At 46.4% G+C, this 12,939-nt stretch overlaps 1 protein-coding gene across 1 annotated transcript in view; it reads left to right on the top strand.

The window, feature by feature from the left end:
* The window catches only part of RGS22 (regulator of G protein signaling 22), a 161,247-nt gene that overhangs the window by 17,341 nt on the left and 130,967 nt on the right, over nt 1-12,939 (top strand). Inside the window, exon 5 of the mRNA XM_040432191.1 lies at nt 207-292. Coding sequence (XP_040288125.1) covers nt 207-292 — 86 coding nt within the window. The remainder of the gene's footprint in view (nt 1-206; nt 293-12,939) is intronic.

Below are 12,939 nucleotides of genomic sequence, written 5' to 3' on the forward strand. Positions count from 1 at the left end.
GATCAGCTGTTTGAGAAGGCAGCGGCGCTGGCAATAGTGCCGCGGCCTACTCTCTGTTTACCGCTGGCCCAGTGAAATCACGACTAGTATCACTGGCCTGGGTGCGGCTAAGCTCCATTCAAGTGAACAATACTGTAGGTCTGTATTGCTATAATATAATATAATTGCTATAAATGTATTATTTATAATGGGTTTTTTTTTTCAAGTGTTTGAATCGGGAACAAGGTGTTGAATGGATAAAAAAGGAAAGACTTCCAGCATTTCTGAAAAGTGACTGTTATTTTGAATACAGGTACAGTGAAATTAAAAAAATTCTGACTATAATAAAATATAATTTCATCCCCAGCAAAAGGTAAACACTGTTATGTCAACTAAAGGCCTCTTTACATGGGACAACGATTGCGGTAGTTATCGGGAAGAATCATTCCTAACAACACATATTTTCAATGATTGCCTTGTGTAAGTGCTCATTCACACAAACATATTTTTTTGGTGTCTGTTCCGTTTTTTTGTGTATGCGGAACTATTCACTTCAATAGGGCCTCAAAAAAACGGAAATGACTCCATGTGCATTCCATCTCCGTATATCCACAGGCCCGTTCCGCAAAAAATAGAACATGTCCTATTATTACCCGTATTATGGACACGGATAGAACTGTTCTATTATGGGCCGTTCCGCGTCGTGTACATGAGCCCTAAAGGTGCACTGATCACCTAATGAACGAGCAAAAGCTAGTTCCTGCGGTGAAAGCATTGACAATGCAAACCCCAAAATAATTGTTTCTGGGCAGCAGATCGCTCTGTGTAAACTGGTATCTTGTGTCCAGAAACAAGGAATGTGTATGGTGACAAGTGATCGCAGCAGCAATCACTCCTTACCATACAGCAGAGATGATTGCTGCATGTAAATGCAGTGCTCTCCTCCTCTAACAAGCAGGCAAATATCAGGAATAAAAGGTTTATTCCCTTTTCAATCAGCACATGTAAAGGACCTTAAAAGGAATGTATCATAAGAAAATGAAGTATTGTTTGAATCATGTTTTTAGGCTAAACATATTTTTTTTTCGATTTGTGATTTTTGTTTTAATTTTCTGTCACTATTGTGGGGATTCGCTCTGGTAGTTAGGATAAGCGGGCGCAGTACAGAGGCAAAATACAAGTTCGTAATTCAAACTACAGTGTTTATTCACACATGATGCCAAAAATAAAACGTCACTTTTGCAGTGTTGGTTTTACTTCACATCCAATATAAGGAGGCAGGCGGCCTGTTCCCCTGACACAAGGGTCTCAGCTCTCCAGCCCAACACAGGCCTCAGATACCAGCACACATACATGGCTTCTGAGCCCAGCTGCCTATTTAAGGACAGCCAGGTGCTTCTAAAACCCAGACCGGCACTTCAAATCTGGTCCGGTATTTGACCTCACCTAGCTGTAAATCAGCCCAGCAGCACATGCTGGGAGGAAAATACCTGTTTTCCCAGACCAAACCTCTCACTGTGTCATATACCCCCCTTTGTTCAACCCTGAGGGGGTGAACACACGCCAGACAGTGTACCCGGGACAGGGCATCCGCGTTTCCCTGTAACCGGCCTGCCCTGTGTTCCACCGAAAACGTAAAGTTTTGTAGGGAGAAAACCATCGGGTGACCCAGGCATTTCTATCCTTGGCCTGGCTCATCCACTTGAGAGGGGAGTGGTCAGTCACCAGGCGGAATTTTCTCCCCAATAAATAATAGTGGAGAGACTCGAATGCCCACTTGATAGTCAGCCACTCTCTCTCCACTATACTATAGCGGGTCTCGGCTGGGGTGAGCTTACGGCTGAGGAAGACAACGGGATGCTCCCCGTTGACTTCCTGAGAAAGTACAGCACCGAGGCCTACTTCGGAAGCATCGGTCTGTACTATAAACTCCTTTTGAAGTCGGGTGTCACCAAAACTGGGGACCCGCACAGGGCCGACTTCAAAGCAGAGAAAGCCTCTTCCGCCCGATCATCCCAGCGAACCATCATTGACTTGTGTCCCTTCAAGAGCCCTGTCAATGGCGCGGCCACCATAGCAAAGTGGGGGACAAACCTCATGTAATAGCCCACCATTCCCAGGAATGACTTTACTTGCCTAGTAGTGACAGGTCAGGGCCAATTTCATATTGCCTCTATTTTGTTCACTTGGGGTTTGATGACTCTGCACCCAATGATATAACCTAGGTACTTAGTCTCTTCTAACCCTATCACACATTTTTTGGGGTTATCGGTTAGTCCCGCCTTCCGAATGGAGTCCACTACAGCCTGCACTTTTGGTAGGTGACTTTCCCAGTCGGTACTGCGGATGACAATATCGTCCAGGTAAGCCGAAGCGTACCGACAATGTGGACGCAGCACAATGTCCATAAGCTGTTGAAAAGTGGTGGGGGCACCATGCAAACCAAATGGTATCACCTGGTACTGATACAGCCCCTCAGGTGTGATGAAGGCAGTTTTCTCTTTGGCAGCTTCCTTTAAGGGCACCTACCAGTACCCTTTTGTGAGGTTCAAAACAGAAAAATACTGGTCTTGTCCTAACCTCTCAAAAAGCTCATCCACCTGGGGCATGGGAGACGCATCGAATTTGGAAATCTCGTTCAGTTTATGAAAATCGTTACAAAACCATAACGGGTACCCTGGCTTGGGTATTAAGACTATAGGACTGGCCCACTCACTTTTAGACTCCTCAATGACATCTAGTTGCAGCATTAACTGAACTTCCTCCGAGATGGCTTGTCGCCGAGCCTCCAGTACCCGGTATGGTTTTAACCAGACTTTGGCCTGAGGTTCCGTGACAATGTCATCCTGTATTGTGGAAGTGCGTCCGGGGAGGTCAGAGAACACATCCGTGTTCCGACTAACAAACTCCCTGGCCTTCTGAGCCTGTTTAGAGGAGAGGCTGTCAGCCACTTTTATGGAGGCAACCGCCTCCCTTGCATCAGACAAAGGGGCTGGAACTTCTTCCCCTAGAAAACCCGGACACTGGCTGTCTTCCATAGAGGTCTCCCTATCCTTCCATGGCTTAAGCAAATTAACATGGTAGATCTGTTCCGGCTTTCGCCGCCCTGGCTGGTGTACCTTGTAGTTCACATCTCCAACTTTCACAAGTACCTCTTAGTGCCCCTGCCACCTAGCCAGGAACTTACTGTCCTCGGCCAGTACCAGAACCAAAATCCGATCACCCGGGTTAAAGATCCGCACTCGAGCATGCCGATTAGACCCGACTCTGGGCTCGCTGAGCTGCTTCCATATGCTGCTTCCATATGCTGCTATATGACAGAGGGTGTCTGTCATATAGCAGTTTGAAGGGCGAGAACCCAGTAGATGCCTGGGGTACCTCTCGCACTGCGAACATGAGATAGGGCAGAAGAAGGTCCCAGTCCTTCCCACCACCCTTTTCAACATATTTTTTAATGTTTGGTTAAACCTTTCTATCAGACCGTCCATTTGCGGATGGTAAACGGATGTCCATAGCTGTTTTATGTGCGGCAACTTACAGAGTTTATAATGTAGATTTGTGGTGACAGACACCTCATGGGTCCATCTACCGGCCACTGTGGTTAGAGACACCAGCGCGGTGGGGTAGTCTCCATGGATGCACATCACCCCGACTTTCCGGCCAGTATACTCAGTGGACCGCACCAGGGTACCCCTTGCTAGGGTCACCAGACTCCCTTAGTCCAGCAGAGCCTCCGCCGGAGTGTCTCCCACTTCTACCAGGCACAAGTGATCTAGAGACTCTGGTGTACCTGTTGCACACAGCCTCCTGGCATATAGCGACTGACGGTAGCCATAGTTAGTGTCCATGGGCTCAACCCGATGGGGACAGTCAGCCCTTACATGCCCAGGCTCCTGACAAAGCCAGCAGACTATCGGAGCCAGGTCCGCCGTGGGTACATCCCGGGCGGGTTTTATCGGCTTAAATCTCCGGGCCTGGGGTGGAGATTTCCGGGGTTTGCTGACCCCCCCGACAGAACCCTCCTTTAGATTCCTGGTAGCTTCATAGCGTTCCACCAGGTCCACCATCTCTAGGGCATTACCAGGAGACACCTGACCGATCCAGTGCTGGAGAGGGTATGGCAAAGCCCTCCAGAACATATCGGCTAACAGATGATCCAGCATAGCAGTGGGACTCAGCACATCAGGCTGTAGCCATTTTTGCAAGAGGTGAAGTAAGTTATAATACTGGGGTCTTGCAGGCTCAGTCGGGTTGAACCCCCCACTGATGCACCCGCTGGGCCCGGACCAACACATTCACCCCGAGTCTTGCCAGAATCTCACCCTTGACTTTCTGGTAGTCGGCCGCTTGATCGTCCTGCAAGTCGAAATAGACTCTCTTGGAATCGGATGCCAGGAAGCCTCCAAGAGGGCCTTCATTACCGCCTCCATTTTGTCAAGGGTCACGGGTTGAAATTTTGCGGGTTTAATGCAAGACATACAACCGTGCCCAGCGGAAAAACAAAACAACAACAATATTTCGGCACTTACGCCTGCCTTTCTGCGCTTGCCCGCATCCTCCACCAATTGTGGGGATTCGCTCTGGTAGTTAGGATAAGCTAAGCGGGCGCAGTACAGAGGCAAATTACAAGTTCATAATTCTAACTTCAGTGTTTATTCACACATGGTACCAAAAACAAAACGTCACTTTTGCAATGTTGGTGTTACTTCACACCTAATGGCAAGTTAATATAACAAAAGTCACTTTGGTGGCAGTTATGCCTCAGAAAGTCCAGATACAGGCTTTAGGCGGCCTGTTCCCCTGACACACGGGTCTCAGCTCTCCAGCCCAGCACAGGCCTCAGATCCCAGCACACAGACATGGCTTCTGAGCCCAGCTGCCTATTTAAGGACAGCCAGGTGCTGCCAAAACACAGAACGGCACTTAAAATCCGGTCCGGTATTTGACCTCACCTGGCTGTAAATCAGCCCAGCAGCACATGCTGGGAGGAAAATACCTGCTTTCCCAGACCAAACCTCTCACTGTGTCCCACTATTTATATTTAAACTAAAATTCCCTAAACCATGTAGTTGTCGCACTGGCCACTAGGCCTAAAATACATCAGTGCTTCCTGTTCTGGACAGGTAACTTTTCAGTAGTCATCTTATTGTCATCACAGGCAGGACTACAATGACAGATAGTGATATATAGATAACACAGGATCCACCATTCACAGTAGGTGATATCACAGCTTTCCTACTCCCTCCTCAACTCTGCACAGGTCACAGAGCATGCCTAGAAAATCCCCCATAGAAGTCACTGAGGTAACCTGCAGTTAATTGTGTCTATGGCCCATGTGGATGCTCTCAAAGAGCAATGCGCCTAATTTATTAAGAGGCATTCTGGTGCCCTGTGTGCCAAAAATTTAAATTTAAATTAGCTAGAGGCTGGCATAAACATGAGCTATAAGTTACGCCAGCTTCTGGCACAAGTTAGGAAAAGTGGTGAGAACCTTAAGAAGTCACAAATTATGGTGCAAATATGGTGTGTGCCATACTTCGCGACTTTTTAACGCCACAAAAGTGGTGTCAATAGATTGGTAAAGGGGTTTTCCTTTCCTCTGGATAGGTCATTAATATCTGATCGGTGGAGGTCTGACACCCGGGAACCCTGCAGATCAGCACCCTCCTATGAGCACCGTGGCCTTTTCTCGGCTTTCTGTAGGCCAGTGACAACGCGTTAATCGATCGCGTGGCCTAGGAGCAGCTCAGTCCCATTCAAGTGAATGGGGCCGAGAGTGATACCAAGAACAACCCCTATACAATATACGGTGCTGTACTTGGTGACCTGCAAAGATCATCCGTGTGCTTTCCGCATCTGTATGTCTGTTCCACAGGAGAGATTTATCAAAAGTGGTGAAAAGAAAAAATGACTGTGTTGCCCATAGCAACCAATCATATTCCACCTTTCATTTTGCAGAACTACTTTAAAAAATGAAAGTTGGAATCTCATTGGTTGCTATAAGCAACTAAAGCAGTTCTCCTTTAGGGAGCCCTCACACGTGGTGGACAATTCCGCCAGAAAATCCACAAGTGCAGAGTTTTACAAAGTTGCGGATTTTTCTGCAGCGTTTTCCACGGCAGAATCTATTTCCGATTGAACTGAATAGAGAGATTCTCATACAGGAAATCTGCAACACAACATTACATACTCTGCGGAAAGTAAATTCAGAAGAGGAACACTACGCAGGGATGGACTATTTTCAGCCCCATAGGATAACATGGGGAAAGTCTTAATGTTGTGGATTTTCTGGTGGAATTTTCCGCCATGTGTGAGGGTACCCTTACACCAGTTTTGATCAATCTCCCCCTAAATATTGCATATTAGACCACGCCCCTTTCAAGTGACACCACACCCCCTTTCCACTAAGCCACTTTCCAGGGGCGTTGCTAGGGTCTGAAGACATCCGGGGCACGAGCCCACGTGAAGCCACACCCTCATCCCTTGAAGCCATGCCCTCATCGCCACCGGGGGGGGGGCCTTCACAGTATTTATTAACCCCTTTCAGCAGTCCCCCCTTCAGTGAATGGGGGACTGCTGAATGGGGTTAATAACTACAGTGAAGGTGAAGGGCCTAGCCGTCTGGGCAACCCCACAGATCATCCATAACAGTGCCATCCACAGATCCCCCTCCCATAACAGTGCCATCCACAGATCCCCCTCCCCATAACAGTGCCATCCACCACAGATCCCCCTTCCCATAACAGTGCCATCCACCACAGATCCCCCTCCCTAACAGTGCCATCCACAGATCCCCCTCCCTAACAGTGCCATCCACAGATCCCCCTTCCCATAACAGTGCCATCCACCACAGATCCCCCTCCCCATAACAGTGCCATCCACCACAGATCCCCCTCCCCATAACAGTGCCATCCACCACAGATCCCCCTCCCTAACAGTGCCATCCACAGATCCCCCTCCCTAACAGTGCCATCCACAGATCCCCCTCCCTAACAGTGCCATCCACAGATCCCCCTCCCCGCCGCTCACAGGAGTGTACAACTGTACATTAACATTTTAAATTGTAATCCATCCGTATCCTGCAAGTGTAACTTTAACTTTATAAATCAGATTCAGCGCTCATCTCTAGTCTTACTCAGTCTCAGCTAGTCAGCTCCAGTAACAGGCAGTGCGGGCGGCGCTCACTCACTGATGTCACGCGCCTGCACCGCCTAGTGGGAGGAGCAGGCGCCTGACGTCAGTGAGCAAGTGCCGCCCGCACTGCCTGCTGTTACCGGAGCTGCAGTATGAATCTAATGAGAGATGAGCGGGCGGCTGCGGCTGATTTCAAGTCAAAAGTTAAGTCTGCAGGGCAGGCGCCAGGCGGATTAGGATTACAGTTTTTTAGAGTTAAAGTGGCGGGGCCGGTGTAGCGCAGGAGAGACAGAGTGCCGGCCAGCCCTGCCAGCATAACATTCGGGGCACTGGTCAAAACATCCGTGGCTCAAGCCCCGAATGTTTCGACCTAACGACGCCCCTGCCACTTCCCCATCAGGCTAAGCATAATTTCTCTACACTGCATGCAGAATTATTAGGCAAATGAGTATTTTGACCACATCATCCTCTTTATGCATGTTGTCTTACTCCAAGCTGTATAGGCTCGAAAGCCTACTACCAATTAAGCATATTAGGTGATGTGCATCTCTGTAATGAGAAGGGGTGTGGTCTAATGACATCAACACCCTATATTAGGTGTGCATAATTATTAGGCAACTTCCTTTCCTTTGGCAAAATGGGTCAAAAGAAGGACTTGACAGGCTCAGAAAAGTCAAAAATAGTGAGATATCTTGCAGAGGGATGCAGCACTCTTAAAATTGCAAAGCTTCTGAAGCGTGATCATCGAACAATCAAGCGTTTCATTCAAAATAGTCAACAGGGTTGCAAGAAGCGTGTGGAAAAACCAAGGCGCAAAATAACTGCCCATGAACTGAGAAAAGTCAAGCGTGCAGCTACACAGATGCCACTTGCCACCAGTTTGGCCATATTTCAGAGCTGCAACATCACTGGAGTGCCCAAAAGCACAAGCTGTGCAATACTCAGAGACATGGCCAAGGTAAGAAAGGCTGAAAGACGACCACCACTGAACAAGACACACAAGCTGAAACGTCAAGGCTGGGCCAAGAAATATCTCAAGACTGATTTTTCTAAGGTTTTATGGACTGATGAAATGAGAGTGAGTCTTGATGGGCCAGATGGATGGGCCCGTGGCTGGATTGGTAAAGGGCAGAGAGCTCCAGTCCGACTCAGACGCCAGCAAGGTGGAGGTGGAGTACTGGTTTGGGCTGGTATCATCAAAGATGAGCTTGTGGGGCCTTTTCGGGTTGAGGATGGAGTCAAGCTCAACTCCCAGTCCTACTGCCAGTTTCTGGAAGACACCTTCTTCAAGCAGTGGTACGGGAAGAAGTCTGCATCCTTCAAGAAAAACATGATTTTCATGCAGGACAATGCTCCATCACACGCGTCCAAGTACTCCACAGCGTGGCTGGCAAGAAAGGGTATAAAAGAAGAAAATCTAATGACATGGCCTCCTTGTTCACCTGATCTGAACCCCATTGAGAACCTGTGGTCCATCATCAAATGTGAGATTTACAAGGAGGGAAAACAGTACACCTCTCTGAACAGTGTCTGGGAGGCTGTGGTTGCTGCTGCACGCAATGTTGATGGTGAACAGATCAAAACACTGACAGAATCCATGGATGGCAGGCTTTTGAGTGTCCTTGCAAAGAAAGGTGGCTATATTGGTCACTGATTTGTTTTTGTTTTGTTTTTGAATGTCAGAAATGTATATTTGTGAATGTTGAGATATTATATTGGTTTCACTGGTAAAAATAAATAATTTAAATGGGTATATATTTGTTTTTTGTTAAGTTGCCTAATAATTATGCACAGTAATAGTCACCTGCACACACAGATATCCCCCTAAAATAGCTAACACTAAAAACAAACTAAAAACTACTTCCAAAAATATTCAGCTTTGATATTAATGAGTTTTTTGGGTTCATTGAGAACATGGTTGTTGTTCAATAATAAAATTAATCCTCAAAAATACAACTTGCCTAATAATTCTGCACTCCCTGTAAATCTAGATGCACAAAACTGCACCACAAATTTGGCGCAATGTTTGACAGAACCTAAGTGCGGTCACATAACGTAAATGTGGACCGTTGCTTTTTTATATATTTCTTCCCATTCTTGGTGATTGTATCCTTCATGTGAATTGTCCTTCCCCTCTTGTGTTTCTGATTGCTTTTATTCATTGACATTATTGTAAAGATTGATATTTTTGTAAGGCTTTGGCCATGTCCGTAATTCAGTCCGCAAACAACAGATCCACCAAATACAGATACCTGCCGTGTTTTCTCACTCCCATCAATGGAAGTGACCATTCTCATCCACAATACAGACAACAATAGGACATGGTCTATTGCTTGCAGAATGATCACATGGATCCGATTTGTGCATGGCCCCATAGATATGAATGGGTCAGTGTAATAGTCCGAAAAAATGTGGATAGCACGTAGATAAAATATGGTGGTCTGCATGAAGCCTATTCATGTGGTGCCCTTTGTGCCTCTTTTGTAGTTTTTGTTATATGATTTAGGCAGTACTATGACTGGTGTTTTAAAGGTATGCCCAATGTTTAGGGTAACTGTGCCAGCTGCGGTGATGCTCTGAGCCCGCATTCTTGATGTAAATGTAATTTTCTTTGAGCTTTCAGTAGACTATGTATTACACTCCTCTATGGAAGAAAGTATGGACACGTCCTTTAAATACTGTGTCAGAAAGCTGCATAACAAGCGGTTCCCCACCACGGTGCATCTGCTGTTTTTTATTGCAGTATCTAGAAGCTGTTAAACTTTCTAAAATTCTCCATGGTTAGATACCAAATGTATCCGGGGTTACCAAAAACATCCTATTGTCTGAAAGCTGTAAAACATAAGTGCAGAAGAGAGAGTAATAAAATAGGCGCAGAGACAGGTTTAAAAGTATCTTGGGTAATGGAAAGCTACGTGCATTGTGTAGGCTACTTTCACACTCGCGTTTTGTGCGGATCCGTCATGGACGGATCCATTCAGATTATACAACCATCTGCATCCGTTCAGAACGGATCCGTTTGTATTATCTCTAACATAGCCAAGTTGGATCCGTCTTGAACACCATTGAAAGTCAGTGGAGGACGGATCCATTTTCTATTGTGACAGATTGTGTCAGAGAAAATGGATCCAACCCCATTGACTTACATTGTGTGTCAGAACGGATCCGTTTGGCTCAGTTTCGTCAGATGGACACCAAAACGCTGCAAGCAAACTGATCTGTTTTAGACCGCTTGTGAGAGCCCTGAACGGATATCACAAACGGAAAGCCAAAACGTCAGTGTGAAAGTAGCCTTAGATGGAAACTTATAAAAAAAATCTGTAGTTTTAAACTTTACTGAAAGCTCAATCTCTTCTGTTCAGCACTGTGTAGTAATATGCTATATTACAGGCTATTATCGCCACTGAAATTCTAGTAATCTTCTACAATAAAATATTGCACAATTACAAGAGGCTGTAAGGATTGCTCAGTGGTTAGAAATGTTGCCTCATAACACTATGGGGCACATTTATTAAGTCCAGTGTTTTAGACACCGGTCTTAATAAAGCCCTTCACTGGTGATGGATCCGCCACAGTTATGTAGAAGCACCGGCCTCTACATAACTTCGATGGATCCACCACTGCTTCTAAATGTAAGACAGCTTCCTAGCTGTCTTACATTTAGACCATTTTCTACACCTAAATTATTAAAAAAAAATTAGACCTGGCGTGAGCGGGAAAAAGTCGCAGACTGCAGCGCAAAGGGTTTAAACTAAAGACAACATCTGTGTGGAGTATGTATGTTCCCTTATGTTTGCATGGCTTCATTAGTTTCCTCTCACACATCAAAAACATAGTGATAAGTTAAAGGGAACCTGCCGGAATGCTGTCCAGTCTACTGCAATCCTGATGTAGAGCAGATCGATATATACACCACTTAACATTGAAATAGCAACACCAAGAAGGCAGCGTCATGGAATTATGGAATCACAGGGTCAATAGACATGATAAAAATATGCAAATGATAAAAAATTGAAGGCAAATATTCAAAGCTTCTTCATTTATTCAGTGTTGAGTATGAGCTCCCGTTGCTCCTAGAGGCTCATTTGCATATACCAAAACATCATTTTTCTCAGCAATGAGGACACATATGAACATGGGACCAACACAGATGCCTTCAGCTGCCAAGTGCACACGTAACAGGTCAGCCAGTGTCATAGGTACAAATCTGCTGACAGATGCCCTTTAACCTCTTGGGGACACATGATGCCCCCTCTCATTTCCAGAATGGCCGAGCGGTTAGCAAGCACAGTGTCAGCAGTGGTTCCAGTGGGTCTGATGTCTGTATAAGACAGTAGAGTACACTATATAGTGTACTGTACTGTATTTTCACTTTACACTTAGTCTGATCAGACTTCTGCCTTTAGCAGAAGTCTGATCAGCACCATGGACAGCCGGAAGCCTGTGAAGGCGTCCGGTTGCCATGGTAACCATCACTCGCTGCCACAACAGAGCAGCGGGTGATAGGGAGGGAGGGGGGCCCCCTCGCTCTGTGATCCCGTCAAAAATCGGGGGCTGAAAAGGCACAGCATGTATGCGAAAATAGTACCGTCCACCTCATCCCGCAAAAAATGAGCCCCTACATGAGACAATGGCCCAAAAAATAAAAAAAACTATGGCTCTCAGACTAAAACATGATTTTTTGGTTTCAAAAATGCTTTTTTATGTTAAACGTTAAAAAAATAAAAAAAAAGTTGACATATTAGGTATCGCCGCGTCTGTAAGAACCTGCTCTATAAAAATACCACATGATCTAAACCCTGAGGTGAACACCGTAAAAAAATAAAAATAAAAACGGTGTCAAAAAAGCCATTTTTGTCACCTTAGGCTGGTTTCACACGGGCGTTGCGGGAAAAGGTGCAGGTGCGTTGCAGGAACATGCGCGATTTTTCCGTGTGAGTTTGGCACGCGCGTTTTGCACGCGCGTTTTGCACGCGCGTGAGAAAAATCGGCATGTTTGGTACCCAAACCCGAACTTCTTCACAGAAGTTCTGGTTTGGGTTAGGTGTTCTGTAAATTGTATTATTTTCCCTTATAACTGTCACGAGGGTGTCAAGGGCCACGCCTGACTCCGTTATACCCGGGGTCAGGAAGTCGCAGCGGGTGGCTGCGCGCTCTATGTAGTAAGATAGAGCTGTTTCTTTATGGTAGCTTTCTGGGTTTGCCTTGCAACCCTTTTTGGCTCACTCAGGGATCCGTAGCTCCTTTTCCTCAGCTGTTTCTTGTCCAGCACTCCCAACCTCCTTATATTCCCCTCTCCCACTTCTCTGGTTGCCAGATATAGAGCTTCCTGCCTGGACTTCTATACTGACCCACTGGAGCTGTGTAGCTGTGTTCCCTGGTTGCTGTTCCAGAAACGTTACCCTCCGGATCCCTGTTGGGCCTTTGTGGTCTGCTGTGGTCGCCCACCTGGGATTATATGTTTGTCTGTATTGTCTGTCCTCTCCTTGGTGTTTTCCTCTTAGTGTCAGTGGTGCGGACTAGCGATCCCACTGCCCCGTTCACTACATAGGGCTAATCTTAGGGAAAGCCAGGGTTTAGGCACGTGATCGGCGTACGGGTGAGGAACCCGTCTAGGGACGTCAGGGCAGTCAGGTGCCAGCCGCAAGGTGAGTCAGGGGTCACCACCTTTCCCTCTCCCTTGGACAGGGCCTTTCCATTTCCCTCCCTCTGCGTGACGCCGATCATTACAATAACATGGTTATAAGGGAAAATAATAGCATTCTGAATACAGAATGCTTAGTACAATAGGGCTGGAGGGGTTAAAAAACAATTAAAAATAATTTA

This window comes from Bufo bufo, chromosome 5 (genome assembly GCF_905171765.1).
Source record: "Bufo bufo chromosome 5, aBufBuf1.1, whole genome shotgun sequence".
Classification (NCBI taxonomy): Eukaryota; Metazoa; Chordata; class Amphibia; order Anura; family Bufonidae; genus Bufo; species Bufo bufo.